Source organism: Ptychodera flava, chromosome 10 (assembly GCF_041260155.1).
Source record: "Ptychodera flava strain L36383 chromosome 10, AS_Pfla_20210202, whole genome shotgun sequence".
In the NCBI taxonomy this organism is placed as follows: Eukaryota; Metazoa; Hemichordata; class Enteropneusta; family Ptychoderidae; genus Ptychodera; species Ptychodera flava.
In genome coordinates, this window is record NC_091937.1 from 23,960,528 (window position 1) to 23,975,660 (window position 15,133).

General features: G+C 39.5%; 1 protein-coding gene across 3 annotated transcripts in view; it reads left to right on the forward strand.

Annotated features, from left to right (window-relative positions):
* The first annotated feature begins 11,554 nt into the window (after positions 1-11,554).
* Positions 11,555-15,133, forward strand: part of LOC139142294 (radixin-like) — a 44,421-nt gene continuing 40,842 nt past the window's right edge. For 2 of the 3 annotated variants that reach the window (XR_011554349.1, XM_070712184.1), the window contains exons 1-3: positions 11,555-11,629; positions 12,023-12,147; positions 14,359-14,442. Coding sequence is in view for 2 of the 3 variants with exons in the window: in XM_070712184.1 (XP_070568285.1) it covers positions 12,136-12,147; positions 14,359-14,442 (96 nt within the window). In the remaining variant the exon portion in view is untranslated. Of the gene's footprint in view, positions 11,630-11,669; positions 11,904-12,022; positions 12,148-14,358; positions 14,443-15,133 lie in introns of those variants that run through there. The other variant, XM_070712185.1, reaches the window with a different exon arrangement.

Below are 15,133 nucleotides of genomic sequence, written 5' to 3' on the forward strand. Positions count from 1 at the left end.
AAACTGTATTTTACAAACAGAACAATAATAATGAAAACACGTTATGGTAGAACGCACCTCGGGGACAGACATTCGGACTCTCAAATTTCTACAATTCTTTTCTGATCTACCCCATGTTGGGGCTCATTTTAAAACTCTTAGAGAAAGAAAAGCTTTCACAGTCTTAGTTTTTCGAAAATCTAAAATTTGATTTTACCCTATAGAGTTAACTCAGGGGTGGCGGTCATTTTGAATGTCAAATATTGCAAAATGTTTAGCAATTTGTTTTGCTAGTTCCAAACTTTGAACGGCGACCCCTGATTTTTGTTATTGATTTGGTAAGAGAATGAAAGTTTCATTGAGAAAAGTTTGAGCAAAATTTTAAGTCTTCCACCTTCGGGGCGCATACTACCTTAAGCGTTATAGCTAAGTTTCCATTGTCACAGGACTATACCCCCTTGGGTAGCATCAGTGTTCAGTCCGGGTCAGCTCCAAAATTGGAGACGCTATACCATAATATTTTCCCCCTCTCATTAGCCAATCAGCGACCAGCGCGCCATCAGTAAAATTATATTTCCTGGCAACCTCCACATGCGTCCTTCGTTACGTACGCCATACTGTGTCGAACTCCCGCGCCGTATTCTGTCATAATGTCGAACAGTTGTGTGGCCACTCTGTCAAAACACAATTTCAAAATCGCGTACCAGTTTTATTCTGGCTAAGACAACCAAACCTCATATATCGCTGTGATTCCTAGACTCTGGCTTGAAGTCCTGCGAAATATAAATCGTGTACCCACACAGGTCGTTCAGAATACCCCATTTGTATCGGAGATGGCAGCCATACAAATTCTACCGTATGGGGAACATTTGTGTGGCCACTTTGTCAACACATTTTCAAAATCGCGTACCATTTTTAGTCTGCGTTTGACAACTACAAAACAGGTATCGTTTTAAAGCTCTGACATTGCTCTTCTTTCTTGCAAAATTTTATACGCGTACCTACACAAATAACCTTTATAACAGTATTTCTAATAGAGATGACGAACATCCACAAAATGATTCTCGGTACTTGAGCGAAATCGATAAACTGGGGGTAGAAATGAATCGTCAATATTTCGAATATTTGTTCACTAATCGGACTCCTTGTTGGACATGACCTTGTGCAGAACACGTGGATTATGTTGACTGTCGAAATTCGTCGAAATTCACAAGACAGGGGCTTAATAAGCGGCCCAAAACTGCCGATCACACTTGGTGGGTAATTTGTGACCCAGCGTGACCTGTACTTTATTAATGATGTAATCTGGTCGATGATTGGCTGAATGCCGGAATACATTATCATAATGAGTCTCCAATTTTGGAGCTGACCCGGACTGGTGTTAGGTCATCGAACTTCGAGAACAAATCTGTATTGGAGCAAAGCGGACTTCACTGGCTTAATTTTCTGCACATGGATAATTAATTTTCATCATAGAATTAACATATGGACGGCAGACATTTTTAATATCAAGTACCTTTAATATTGGATAACTTGGTTCTCTAGTAAAAAATTTTGCACGGTGACCCTTTATGTTATTCGTGATCTCGAAAGGGGGTGGTTTACGGTTTCTTTAGGGAAAGTTTGAGAAAAAGTTTTAATCTTCCAATCTCGAGGCGCGTAGTACCTTAAATAGCCAGTAATGCTAATTTTTCATGAATTTTTTAATTATTTTTATTTTGTATGTCAATCGCAAGTTCTTATTCTGCTCCCAAAGGAATGTTAAAACATCGAGTATTTAGCTTGTCAACATAGCGACTATATATGTAAAATGACGTGTTATTATTTACATGTTTTGAGTTTTTGTCTGGGGCAGAATTCACTTGTCAACAATTATAACGCAGTTTACATCGTCAGATGTACAGGCTGAGTTGACAAGCTGAATATTGTGTATACCAACACGCTTTGAGGAGAAGAACAAAATCATATTGAAAACAAAATTGTAACCATTGTCAAAAGTTATAATCACTGGACCTTTTAATATCACTAAGTTCCGTTTGTTTGTTTACTCTGATGTCACGCTTTGCTCAGAGCACTTCGCATCCACACAGACCTAAGTTGTTAGCATTTACAGTTTGTTTGTGATGCTTTGCTTTGTGTACTCAAAGGTGCTCGGTTCGACTGACGCGTGCGCGTTATGCTGACAAAGTTGGCATCTGGCCACGTGGGAACTGAAAGACTAGTTCTTGCATTATTCAAAAAGAAGTACTGGAGCCCGATATGCCCGATATAATATGATTTATTATTGTATGCAAGAATCTGCACGCATCAATGTCACGAATTAAAATATACGAGTTCTTTTTTTTATTTATCTTCTCTCAAACTGTTTTCGTGACAGGCATGTACTTCCATGAAATGCCTCAAGCTGACGGGCAGCACCAGGGTGTCCATAAGTACACTGATAATCCATGTTGTGCCTCAGGTACAAATTCAAAATAACTGAGATGGAAGTGCTCATCTTGTTTCTTCGCTAGTCTGAATAGTTTAACAAATCAGGGTATTCCGAGTATAGAACATTCAGATATCGAGGATGAAAACAACTACAGAGGGCGTTGCACATAACTCAGCGTAGTATGCTCAAATCACTCATTGGTTCATTCAATTTTCAGTGATTCGGCAACCCATGATTAAAATATTGGTCGGGTTCACTTTTTAGCTCGACAAACAGTTGTATGGGCGAGAAAGAAGTGTGAATTTACGCAAATTTGTGCAAATTACCCGTCTTCCTGTCTCCTTTTTTCTTATGTTTTTACTGTGTAACAAGGCGACAATTTTTTTGGCGATAAAGTTCTTACATTTGGAATAAGAATCATTTCAATTGTGCTTATCATGGTTTTAATCACTTTTTTGAATGTTAGTCTTTCAATTTCTGCAATTTAAGAATAAGAACAGATAATGCCAGACAAAATTGAGTTTTTTTTCCACATCGACTCTAGTTTTAAATGAGATCAGTAGCAGTATCACGTCTTTAACTTAAATTAATTTTCATCATCAATACCAAAATTGAGTTTGTTCACTCTAAATATATATACCCTTTATCGTTTGAGTAAACAGTTGCAACCATTCTCTACGTTTTGAAAATATATCGTATAAGAGGATAATATTGCTTTTGAAAAAAAAAAGTGTGTCCGTCGGTTAAGTGCATTGACCTCACAATGAAGCTAATACCGTTACGGTCGGAAAACTCGGACATGAAACAAGCTTCATCGCGACAATTGTATAAAACTAAGGTTACTGCAGTTCTATGACCTGGTGACTGGCAGATCGAAACACTTATATATACATATATTTCCGGTCAAAGTCTGTTTGTCCGGGCGTATGAAACATTGCCCGATTGTTGATAGGTCAAAGGTCAGGACATTCGGAAGACTGGCATAGTTAACAATGAAAATATTTTAACAATAGGGCCACTCTCCCAAGTAACTACTTAAATTAATCTGCATCGCAGAAATAATTGCTTTGAATCGCACCCTTTTACGGCATTCGCATTCTCTGCCGCGATAACTATTTCGAGTATCATTTCTTATCTCTTGAAGGAATTTGTATAATTTCAGTTGGTCGCCCACACATGGAAGCCCGGCTTATCACCGGAGAAACCGCGTATGAAGCTTTTAGGAAACATACAATCCTATTTTGTGGACCCTTTTTCGCGAAAAGAAAATTCACAAAGAATAAATCGTTTGACTAAAGTCAGATAGAGGATGACTCATGCAGTGTTCGATACTACATCTTATCGTAATCACATGGACAACTCCTATGATTGAAAAAATTGAAAAAAAATCAATATTTTTTTAAACATTTTGTCTGTCAAGGATATAAGACAACATACCTATAAGATTAGGAGGATTTAAGAATATGACTTATTACCATTATCACCATATTCGCCATAACCGTCCTCCACATCATCATCATCATCATCATCATCATCATCATCGTCATCGTCGTCGTCGTCGTCGTCATCGTCATCATCATCATCATCATCGTCGTCGTCGTCGACGTCATCATCGTTTGTTTCGAGGGTATCCTCTGCATCGTTTGAAGAATGTGTTTCAGTGTTTTGGTTCTTTTTTTGGGGGGGGTGGAGTTAGAGCGTCTATGTTGACAAGGTCACCGTCGAAGTTGCCGGGACGTTGTCATGTCATTGTCGTAGCTATGGGCAGCATCATTATCATGTATCTTCTTTTAACATATGATATAAATGACTAGGGTTATGATAATGATACAAACTCGTTGTTACGGCTGAACTCGAAGCGGACTGCACAGTACTATAGAAAGACCGGGGTCCATAAAGAGAGGCATGTAAAATCTACCTGTGCTATCAGTATATTGGCAGCGGTGTACCCAAGAGTCAAGATACTGTAAAGAAAATGTGCGTTGAGGCGATAAAAGCTTAAAAATATACGTTACTTAACACTATCGACATGCATCTGATATGGAGTGTTTAAACAGGGGTGGCAAGTTGTCAATTAAAAAGGCGTTATTTTGATATTCAAGAATTAATCGGGTCAGGTATATTGAAACCCAATTAATCTCATTTATTTGATTTCAACATGTACGAGTTTGCACTCTTTTCTTTCAGGTGAGAGAACGTGGATATTTCAATGTTATGGTGCTGGTAATTGTTAGCTACGTGCGCACTTTCAAATAATATCTCGCATTCATCTAATACTTTTGAGATTAAAATTGTTTGTTGTGTGGTACGAGAGCTAGCACTCTCCCGTCCTCAGCTACAACGTCTGGCGACATTCCGACTTAGGCATGTGTTCACATTGAACAAACTCTCTTTCTACACCGTTTTTTGGAAATTTTGTGCATCGTTAGATGTCCGTCATTTTGTCGACATCTCTCAACCTCACGAAACTTCCCCTTCAAGACAGAAAAGACAAATAAAATGACACGCATTATTCCAATTATCAAGCGGAAATTTTTGCTTAAGAGCAAAATGATTTTCTCACAAACGGAGGGCGTCATTTCCAGAACAATCTACCGAAAAATTGGCTGTTTGATATTAATTATATCCCATAACGAGTTCCCACATTCCACTTTGTTTTGAATAAATTAAAAAGGCGAAAACTAGTATACTTTTTCCGCTTAAGTACAGGTATTCCTTTTGTCAGGAGCAATTGAATTTGCGAATGCAAACTGATCAGACATTTACTGTGCAGTTTGTTTCAAAGATAAATCTTGTCAGGGCTATCACTGATCACGAGTGCCGAACTTTGTTTCGGCTTTGTTTTCAGGGAAGAGAGGGGGCACTCTGCTCATGTCGCAACATTGTGTACGTCTTTACATCCACGGTTAATTTATAGTCCAATTTAATTGTTAATAAAGTTGACTTATCATATAACGGACGGACTACACTGAGGATCTCGGGAGGGGCTGTCTGAATACAGATATGCGAATTTTCTCCGTCAAATAATTGGACAATTTTGTCGGAATAAACAGAGGCACGGTATGCAAAGCTCTTTTCAGAATCCCACAATTTTTTCTCAGTTACCGGACATAAAAAATGTGTAGCAATGTTGAAACTTTTCAGCATATTTTCCTACACAATTTGACGCGATTAATTCCGTAGAATATATTCAGCGAATTCTTTAAAAACCCATGCAGTAGGAAGAGGTCAAATATGACCAGAATGGTCCGAGATCTTTATTAATTTTTCACATTTTCTATATATTTTTTACTTCTTGACGAAGTGAAGTTGTTTCCTGCGCATAATGTCGCTCTGTGCGTGTCTCTGTGTGTTTTGAATATCGTTACCTTCAGTAACAAACTTAATCTATTTCGCGGCTGCAGCTGCGCGCTGTTATCAATTTTAGCAAAGGGTTTAAATTTAATCAGTTAATCGAATTTCCCACAGTGATTTTATGGTGGGTATTATATGCCCGGCGCTCGGGCTTTCATGATACACAAAATTATTTCAGTTTATCGTCGTTACAGATTAACTCGGCAGTTGACAATTTCGAGGAGTTCCATTACTTTTGTTCTCGGAAAACCTCAATTTGACAAACCATCGTGACACGTACTTTTTATATTCCAAAGTACTGCTAAGTTGAACTCGATAAATATTTCTCAAGTCATGTTGGGAGACCTGTTTCAGGCGCATATATATATATATATATATATATATATATATATATATATATATATATATATATATATATATATATATATATATATATATATATATATATATATATATATATATACCTCAATTTGACAAACCATCGTGACACGTACTTTTTATATTCCAAAGTACTGCTAAGTTGAACTCGATAAATATTTCTCAAGTCATGTTGGGAGACCTGTTTCAGGCGCATATATATATATATATATATATATATATATATAATATATATATGTATGTATGTATGTATGTATGTATGTATACGCGCAAGTCACTTCAAGACCTGCATGCCTTGCGTCCGATTTTCCTGCTCAGAAACAATAGCCACGTTGGGATAGGATCAAAAATATACTACGGCTAAGACACGATAAGCTTGGGATATCGACATACAGTCTCGATATGGGGAGCTGCATTCCCTTCACAGAAAACCATTGAAACCTAGAAAGCAACATGGCACTGTGATGTATGCTCACACCGGAGTAGCTCGGTAAGAGATAATAGAACAAAAAGCAACAAAATGCCATTTTTTTTGTCATTTGCCAAGGATCAGAAACACGCAAGTATTTGTTCTTGCCGTAAATTCAAGTAGGCGGCCCGCAGTGACTAACTTCGATCAAAACGGTGTACAAGGGGGAGTACTTATGCATGCGGGCACATTAAGTTATTCCGTCAGAATTTCGTAGGCCGTACGCGAGTAACACAGTAGTGCATTTGTTGGTTTAGACCCTAAAGGTAGAAGGGAGACACGGCCGGGCGGGGGGGGGGGGGGGGTGTTAATGGCGCTAGAAAATGAGGGTGAAAGTGACCTGTTTTTCGCTCTAACGATTTTTTCCCTCCATAAAATCTAATGATCCATTCCAAATAGGAAATCAAGTTACTGCGATGAGAAGCTCACTCCTTAAACTTAAAAGACTCGGTGGCAAAAAGTCACGTGACCAGGTCGGTCTAAGATTTATATTTCCCTTTGTATACAATATTGTGTTTTCTGAACGGACTGAAGTGGGTTGCCTGCACAATGTGTCGCGATTATTGCGCCTCTGTGTGTTTTGGATATCGTTTACGATGACGGCAGAAAGTGTACATGCCATTTCTCTACTGACCGCTGCATAGCTTTAACTTGAAACACATTAAAGGTATACAGTCACCTGTAATATAAATAAGCCCATATAAGGTCAAAGGGGCGTTCCTTGGTATTCGAAATGCCTCTGTGAGGGCGCGGTTTTTAAAAAGCGGCCACCCGCTTAAAATCTGCGATTGGTTAGATTTTCTCTTTCCATGGTAACTGTGGCAAAAATGGAACAGGTGACAGTATACCTTTAACATATCAATTATTTACCGAATTTATTGCTCTGCTGAGGCTGTCGTTACTAATTTTGCTAAATTTTAATCTGGCGTCAGTTTGTGGTTGTATCAGTACGATATCTATGTTTGTATAGCTGATGTGTTCAGTGATACAGAAAATTACACTTTATCGTCGTGTCAACTCGGTGTTGACAAACCCGTAGGAGTTTCTCGTGCTATTTTTCTTGGAACTTTCAGTTTGACAGCTGAGGGAGTGCGTGTACTGCGTTAAAAAGCGTGCGGGGAAATCTAGGACCTTATCGATTAAACTCGAACACAACTTTTTAAACTTTTGCTCCGACTTCTTTCAAAGAAACTTTAAACCTTTTCCTTTTAGTTATAGAATAGAAATTGAGAGGTGGGGGGGGGGGGGTCATTCATAATGGCTGCTATACCGCTCTCGTTGGCGGCCTGGAGTGACTCACTCTGTAAAAAGATGGACACAGACAAAATCATCCGTGCACACGAAAGCATTGCCTAGGATTTTCAATAGAGAAGTCATCCGGGTCCCATCATCAACATCATCCATCTGTTGATTTGGATTTTCTACAGAGAGACTGGGGTAGGCATCGGAAAAAAACGGTGCCGTAGAAAACGAAAGTGAACGGGCGTATATATTATCTGGCGAGCAAACGTTTTCCTTCCCGACCAGAACTTCATTAAGGGCCACATACGTTGTTTTTGATGGATCAGAGTCCGTTTTTGCAAACAGGTGCATATGGAGATTGACCGGAACTTCATTTTGTTGACGTATTGCAACCTGTTTCTCTGGGGGACAAATGTCCAGTACCAGGAGTCGGATAGTAGCGCTATCTAGGGTTCGTAGGGCATATAACAACAAACAAACAATCAATAGAAACATTACATGTAAATATTTCGATAATTTGTGGGACTCGCGGTGTTCTGCTCATGTGCCTGAATCATTGTCATAGAAGGCCTCACGCTTACTGACTATTCGCCTGGAAATGAAGGGAAACTGCAAACTTTGTTGACCAAAGACAAATCATAGCGATAGTACAAAATGTTAAAACTGTATCGCCCCGTAGTCGACGTGACGCGTTTGGTTGTTGGATGGCAGATTAGATGGGAGCATCGCTATGTTCGATTTTCTTACCTAATCACACGAACTTACATTTTCCTTTGCTCTTTCGCCGAGAGATCGAGAGAGACTTTATAAACTTCTTGAGGCTCAGCCATCCCAGCTGCCAGTCATTGCGCTCAGTGATCGCAAATGACGTCACTTTTCTCTCATTAATATGCATAAATAAATTTTCGTCCGCACTTTCCGCGTAAACGACAAAAATAAAAGCCACTAGAGTTACAATGACTACCAAAAGGCACACTAATTCGTATGAATTCATGGCAGACTACAAGCTGCAACAACAGCCGCGCATATAAAAACAAAATTTGTCCGAATTTTAGGCAGCGTCGCGTTGTCCGATGTCGCGTGCGTGCAGCTATATTCAGTAACAAACCTGAAATAGCGATCAACGCTATTGCAGACGTCTTTGGAAGAGAGGGGAACTTCTTCAATTTCCTTTTACTTTAGTTAATTCCTATTTAATTTCGTTTATTCCTATTTTAACGGGTGTAAAGTCAACTGAATATAAAAAAATAATTTTATGAGACAGTAACTGTATGAAATTTTGTCAGCATTTTCATTATTTTCGTTTTCCAAATCAAATACATTTTCTGATTCTTCATCCCTAAAGTATATATGTTGACATATAAACTATTATCTTTGCGAACACGTACAATGTGAATGTGCGATTTTATTATTGTCAACCAATGAACTCTATTCTCGCAGGACAAACGATCTTGCAGTTGTCAACAATTAAGTTTATATCGAACTTAAACGTACGCACATTCAGGGTGTAGGCACTTCGACAAGATTTTAAGAGAAGAAAAATAATCTGAAATAACAAACAGAACAAAGATTTTGGGAAAAACTTCTGATTCCACGTCAATTTTCTTTTTCGAAAAACAAAATCCCTCTAAGTTGTAATACAAAGACGGGAGAAGTAGTGTTGTCACGAACTAAAGCAGCGTCCAACGATATGGCACCAACTTCCGTGCACAATGCACACACACACAAAAATTGAACAACTAAACTTTTCAACGAGTCCATTTCACTTCCTCTACCGCATCCAAGTTTCCATGGACACCTGAACTAAATTATCGGAAAGTTAGTTTTCATTCTGTACATTCCAAACCGTAACCGACAGAACCAAAATATATGCTGTGCATGTCGCTATGGACAGGGATAAAATATGTAACGATTGTGTGTTGATCCACCGTTCGAATAATGAATATACTGTGTTTAAAATCAAACCTGCCTGTCTGCTGACGTTCACAATTGTTCCATCTCATCGCTTTCACAATTATTAAATACCTTAGCTCAAGTTCACATCCCATTGCCCATTCTGCATTATGTAAATAGTTTCCGTTACAATTACAGTTAGAGCAATTCAACCGAACACCTATTGTTTTCGTACCTTTGGCGCGGTCGTCTCACTGACTGTCTTTGACGCCGTATTTATGGATTACGTAATCCCTTCAAAGGGGCGATAATAGGGCGCGTCCTCACATACCTTTTGAAACGGTCACCGTGTAACGTTGAACCGTTATTCGTAATGACGTTGACGCCTAGCTCGAGTGGAATGCCCCGTTCGATTTCCACATCGGTGGTAATACCCTGCCTGTCAAAACTTGCAAAGAATTTTTGTTTCAATTTGAAGATGCTATCAACCCGATAAGCGGACATGTCCCCGATAACCGGTATGCAGAGGTCGCCACACCTGGACCGGTGCGTCAGTGCAACATTATTGAATAAAAGGGCATCGTACACGTTCAACCAGTGTCAACGATTTTAACTTGAGTTTCTGTTATATAGTTTCAGTAGGCTATACAACCTTGTATTACGCGAATTTCTGTGTGATACGACTGCGCAATCAAGTTCACTCTAAAACCCTTACCTAGGCCTGACAATATGGCAGGCCCGATCGCGATGATGATCATTTGGTGAAAAATATAATTTCGATAAAATACACGTAGGGCCTATCTTATTTTTACATTTTGTTGGTAGGCCCTACATTTGTACAGTCACATATCTTTAGAGAGAGAGAGAGAGAGAGAGAGAGAGAGAGAGAGAGAGAGAGAGAGAGGGAGAGACAGAGTGAGTGAGTGAGTGAATTACCGACACATCAAATTAATTTCATGTCGTGTAATTTCATGTCATGAAGGAGGTCCGGGCAACGTGTATTAAGACCGCGCCGCTATTTTGATTTTGATGACCGGAGAAAAATGAATGCAATAGCGAATCTTTATTCACGAAAGCTCAAAAAGCCCAAGGTAAAATTCCCGACTTGCACAATTTATGCCTAAGAATTGCAAGTGTTCTCTTTACAGGGTCCAAGGCCCTCATTTTATTGCACTGTTAGTCGATACGGTCAATAGTTGAGCGACAAATGTTGAAATATCGGAGCAAAAAGCGGTGAAATGTCGTTTTAATGCATCACACTAATAGGAAGGGCGTCATACTTGCCGAGGGCAATACTCTACAAGATATGTCACTGACTTCAATGTATGAGTAACTCTCCCGAAGCTCAGTCATGGTCGTGTCACCAGCTCCACCTGGAAGCGGTCACAACGGAGATTGCGTCGTCACATTATGTAAACACCCTGGAAACCGCAGAGAAATATGGTTACGCGTTTACTTGAATCCGTCGCATATCTTCCTGTCGACCGTTTGAGCAAAATTCCATAGATAAGCTTATTAGGCCTAGGCCTAAACTTTAAATGTGCATCGCCAAAAACACATTTGCATCGAAGAAACTGACGGGCCGTTTAGTTTTTTACAGAATATCAGCGAGCGGAGAAAAGTACTTCTTTTCATGTGTTTAAGCTAGCAAATGTAGCCTATTCACCCTTATTTTAATTTTTTTTTATCCTTATTAAATAAAAGCACCGACTGTATTGCTTCGCACTCTAACTCAAACTTTCCGCCAATGTTCTGAATGTTCCCTATAGGGGGGTCTGACAATTGCGAGGCAATTGATTGACACATGGTGACACCACACCCATTACAGACGGCCATCTTGGTTTGCGTCGGTTAGCCTGTGCTCTGCAGCTATTCAACGGCCGGTAAGTTTACCGTTTCAAATTGTCGCCCGTGTGTCGTCATTTTGTTCAGGTCTGTACTAAATGGCTCTAAGTCTGTACCAACCAACCGAGGCCGGTTTCAAGAAAGAGTAACAGTACCGTGCGGAAAAGCTGGCAGACCAGATGGTGACCGGCGTCTGCCCGTCGGAGGGGCGGTCATTGTCGACCTCACCCACCGAGATTCAATGGGATTACTCACGTAAAATACTTTCTATAGAACCCCACCTGCAAGGACAACCGACTGCCCTACGTGAAAGTATGGAAACAGTCCGCGTTTTTGTTTAATCGGAAGTCGAAATATTTAAACAATATGGCCCCCTCCACCCAGATAAGGATATTTATCACTGATAAGTATTTTGTATGTACCTTTTCCAGTTTTGGACTCGACTCAGGTAGGAAGCTACAACAAGGTGTAACCGTCGACGGAGAAGTCACACGGTGGAAATATAATCCCAACTTGTCTAGTGTCACTGTAAATCGCCGCCAAAATGCCAAAACCGGTAAGTGAAGACCAAAACTTGGCATTTTATCGGGAAATTACCACCATGGTGGAACGTCTGTGAAGGTGAACCTTGCTGAAGTCTGCTACAGATGACTTCCGTTCAGGAAGTTGTACAGGGCTTGCAACAGTGGATGAACGACCAACTTCAGAGTCTGTGACTTTGCTCTTGGTCGACGAAGTCGCAAATCTGGGCGTTGTCTCAATAGAGTTGTAATCTATTCTTTAAAGCAGGGCCGTCTTTCAGCCCTTCGTGGTATCTGGAAGTATTACATTTACAGATTCGTGTTAGATATTTTCTTACGTCTGGCAGTGGAAATCGTGCAAAGTGAAATAATTTTAGGGTGAATATTAATGTCGGTGCTTGGTGTCCGCTCTTGACACTCTGAACTTCGCAAAGTTCCACAGAAAGATTCACCCAACCTGTCAATTTTTTAAAAAAATACATTTATCAATTCGGTAAATATATAAGGAGATGTGCTCCAAAATGAATGATCTGGTAACAACGGCGTATTTACCACTTATCCGAAGGTAAATAATTAAAACGCGAGATTTTAACATGAGTGAATGGCGGATAGATTAGTGGCCTTTGTGTCGTTTCTCGGTTTAATTAAATGTGTAATTTTTTGCGTTTGGCAGAAAAGGTAGATTAATGAAAATGTGTAACGAAGTGCAATGTTTAATTTTGTGTGAATGGCTGGAATATGTTTGTAATAATTGAAAATACACTTGACAGTACAATTGTTCAGTGAAAATAACTCCATGGTATGTGGCCTATTTGTCGGTACCATTGTTGTAAATTTTATTTTGGTTTGTGTGTGATTCAGAACTTTTGCCCAAGTAACATCCACACAGTCACCTTTTTCCACACACATGCCAGTCAGGAAAATTGAAATGAAGGGTTATGCAATAATCTTTTGCTAACAGTGAATATAGATACCAGTGAGAAGTGTTTAGCCAAAGAGGGGGTCATAAACTTTGCGTATTTGAATAGCAGTTGTTTAAAGATCGGTGGCACAGGTGAGGTCTTACAAGGTGGCAGGTTGTCTGATTGGGTGTGGCATGCCACTCAATGAAAGTTGTAACATTCAGTGTTTGCATTCTTGTCAAGTGCATGCAAATTTATATGGTGGTTGCTGTGGAGTTGGTACGTCCAAAATCTTGATGACCTGGTTTCTTCAGCACAAACCTGTTACCAATGACACTGGGAGTATTTCTGCTAGTTTAGGCAGGCCTCGTTTGCGACCTGTAGTAAAGATTGACCTAGGTAAATAATAAATCATTTGTAAACCGTTCCTGGGCAAACAAGATAGTGCTGAAGGACATCAGGGCAGCCTGTATACTATTTGGCAACCAAGCCAGTGATGATTGATATTTGCATATTTGGGGCAACTGTGTGCTATCTATCTGCAACCAGTGTTCAACAAGCATTGGTCCTGGCTTGGGGACAATGTCTTTTGTATAATATACTTGAACAATGGACTTTACGCATTCTAGGTAGACCTTTAACCTCGTTGCCACAACCTGTTGGTTTAGACTTTCAGGCGTTTTGAATAGTACAGTTTGTATAGTACTGCACCATACAGTGAAATGGGCCACAACCAGTGAATTTATAAAATGATGTCAGTGTTTGAGAACATGTTGATGAAGTCACAAAGTGTTGAGTAAACCACAAGTGTTGGTTTTTTTATTTTATGTAAAGACTCTTTCAGAGTCTAGGGGAGAAATTCTTTGCTTTGATACATAATTTTGACACTTCTAAAAATTGGCAGTGACGAGGCTGCTTGAAACATATAAATCTCAGGTTAACACATCGTGTGTTGCTTGAAGTACTTGAACATTAATCCAACTAAAATATTGCAGTTCCCTTTCGACCCAATCACTTCTTGCGATTCTCATAAGTGAACTGGGGCAGACATAATTTAATAATATACATTAATGTGTGACTCTTCAACAAATCCATACACCTAGACTAACGAAAGCTTGCCTTTCAATTTGACTTTGACAGTAAAGTAGACTGATGAACTGTTTTAACTGTTCTGCACACAATATGACAACCAGATATAGGATACTTGTAGAGGGGTGTCCCTTTTATGAAACTTCTCAGGCTGATGTTTCAGTAGAAAGTTGTGGTATTCTGCATTATAAATTGTTCCTATGGCAACTCATAAATTGTTCCTATGGCAACTGAAATTGCTGTTATTTTTTGCAGGTCAATGTGCGCGTCACCACCATGGACGCTGAGCTGGAGTTTGCCATCCAGCCAAACACCACTGGCAAACAGCTCTTCGACCAGGTAAGTCATATTGCTGTGAGCCTGTGCATGCTTGCTACAGGAAGACAACTGAATCAAGCTTACAGAAAAGTAGATAAAACAGACATGAATTTATTTAAGCAATTTTTGTGCTGCATAATGTGTTTCGAAATCTTTTAAAGATTCAAAATAAAAGGCAGGGCAGTGGAAGACAGTTCATAAACTCGAGCCCTATCGCTAAATGGGGTCATTTGTCAAAGGTATACATATTCTCATGTTTATTCATGAGTGACCACTGAAGAATATTTGCCCTTTTACCAGCCTCTTTACAGTTGAACAGTTCAGTGCTTACAAAAAGAACAATACTTTTCAAACAAGTTCTCGTATTCAAGTGGAGTAAATACACAACTTTACCTTGTGTATGAACTGTACATCATTTTTGAAGCCGGCATTTTGGAAATAAACTGTAATTAAAAGGGGAGAACATGGACAGGAAATTGAGAAATATGCTGCACGTCTTAATACTAGTGTGTTAGATTCTGGAGTGGCAATAAAATGCAAGTAAACATTTGTTCATGCATGCGGTGACCTCCAGTTCCAATGCACTCCTTGAGGTTAAGGAGAAAAACCTCGAGGCATGAACGGCAGTGGAGGTCAATGGTAATTCTTATGCATAATACCTTGACATCTGTGTAGTTGTTGGCCACCACAACTAGGTAGATGACGTCTAAAA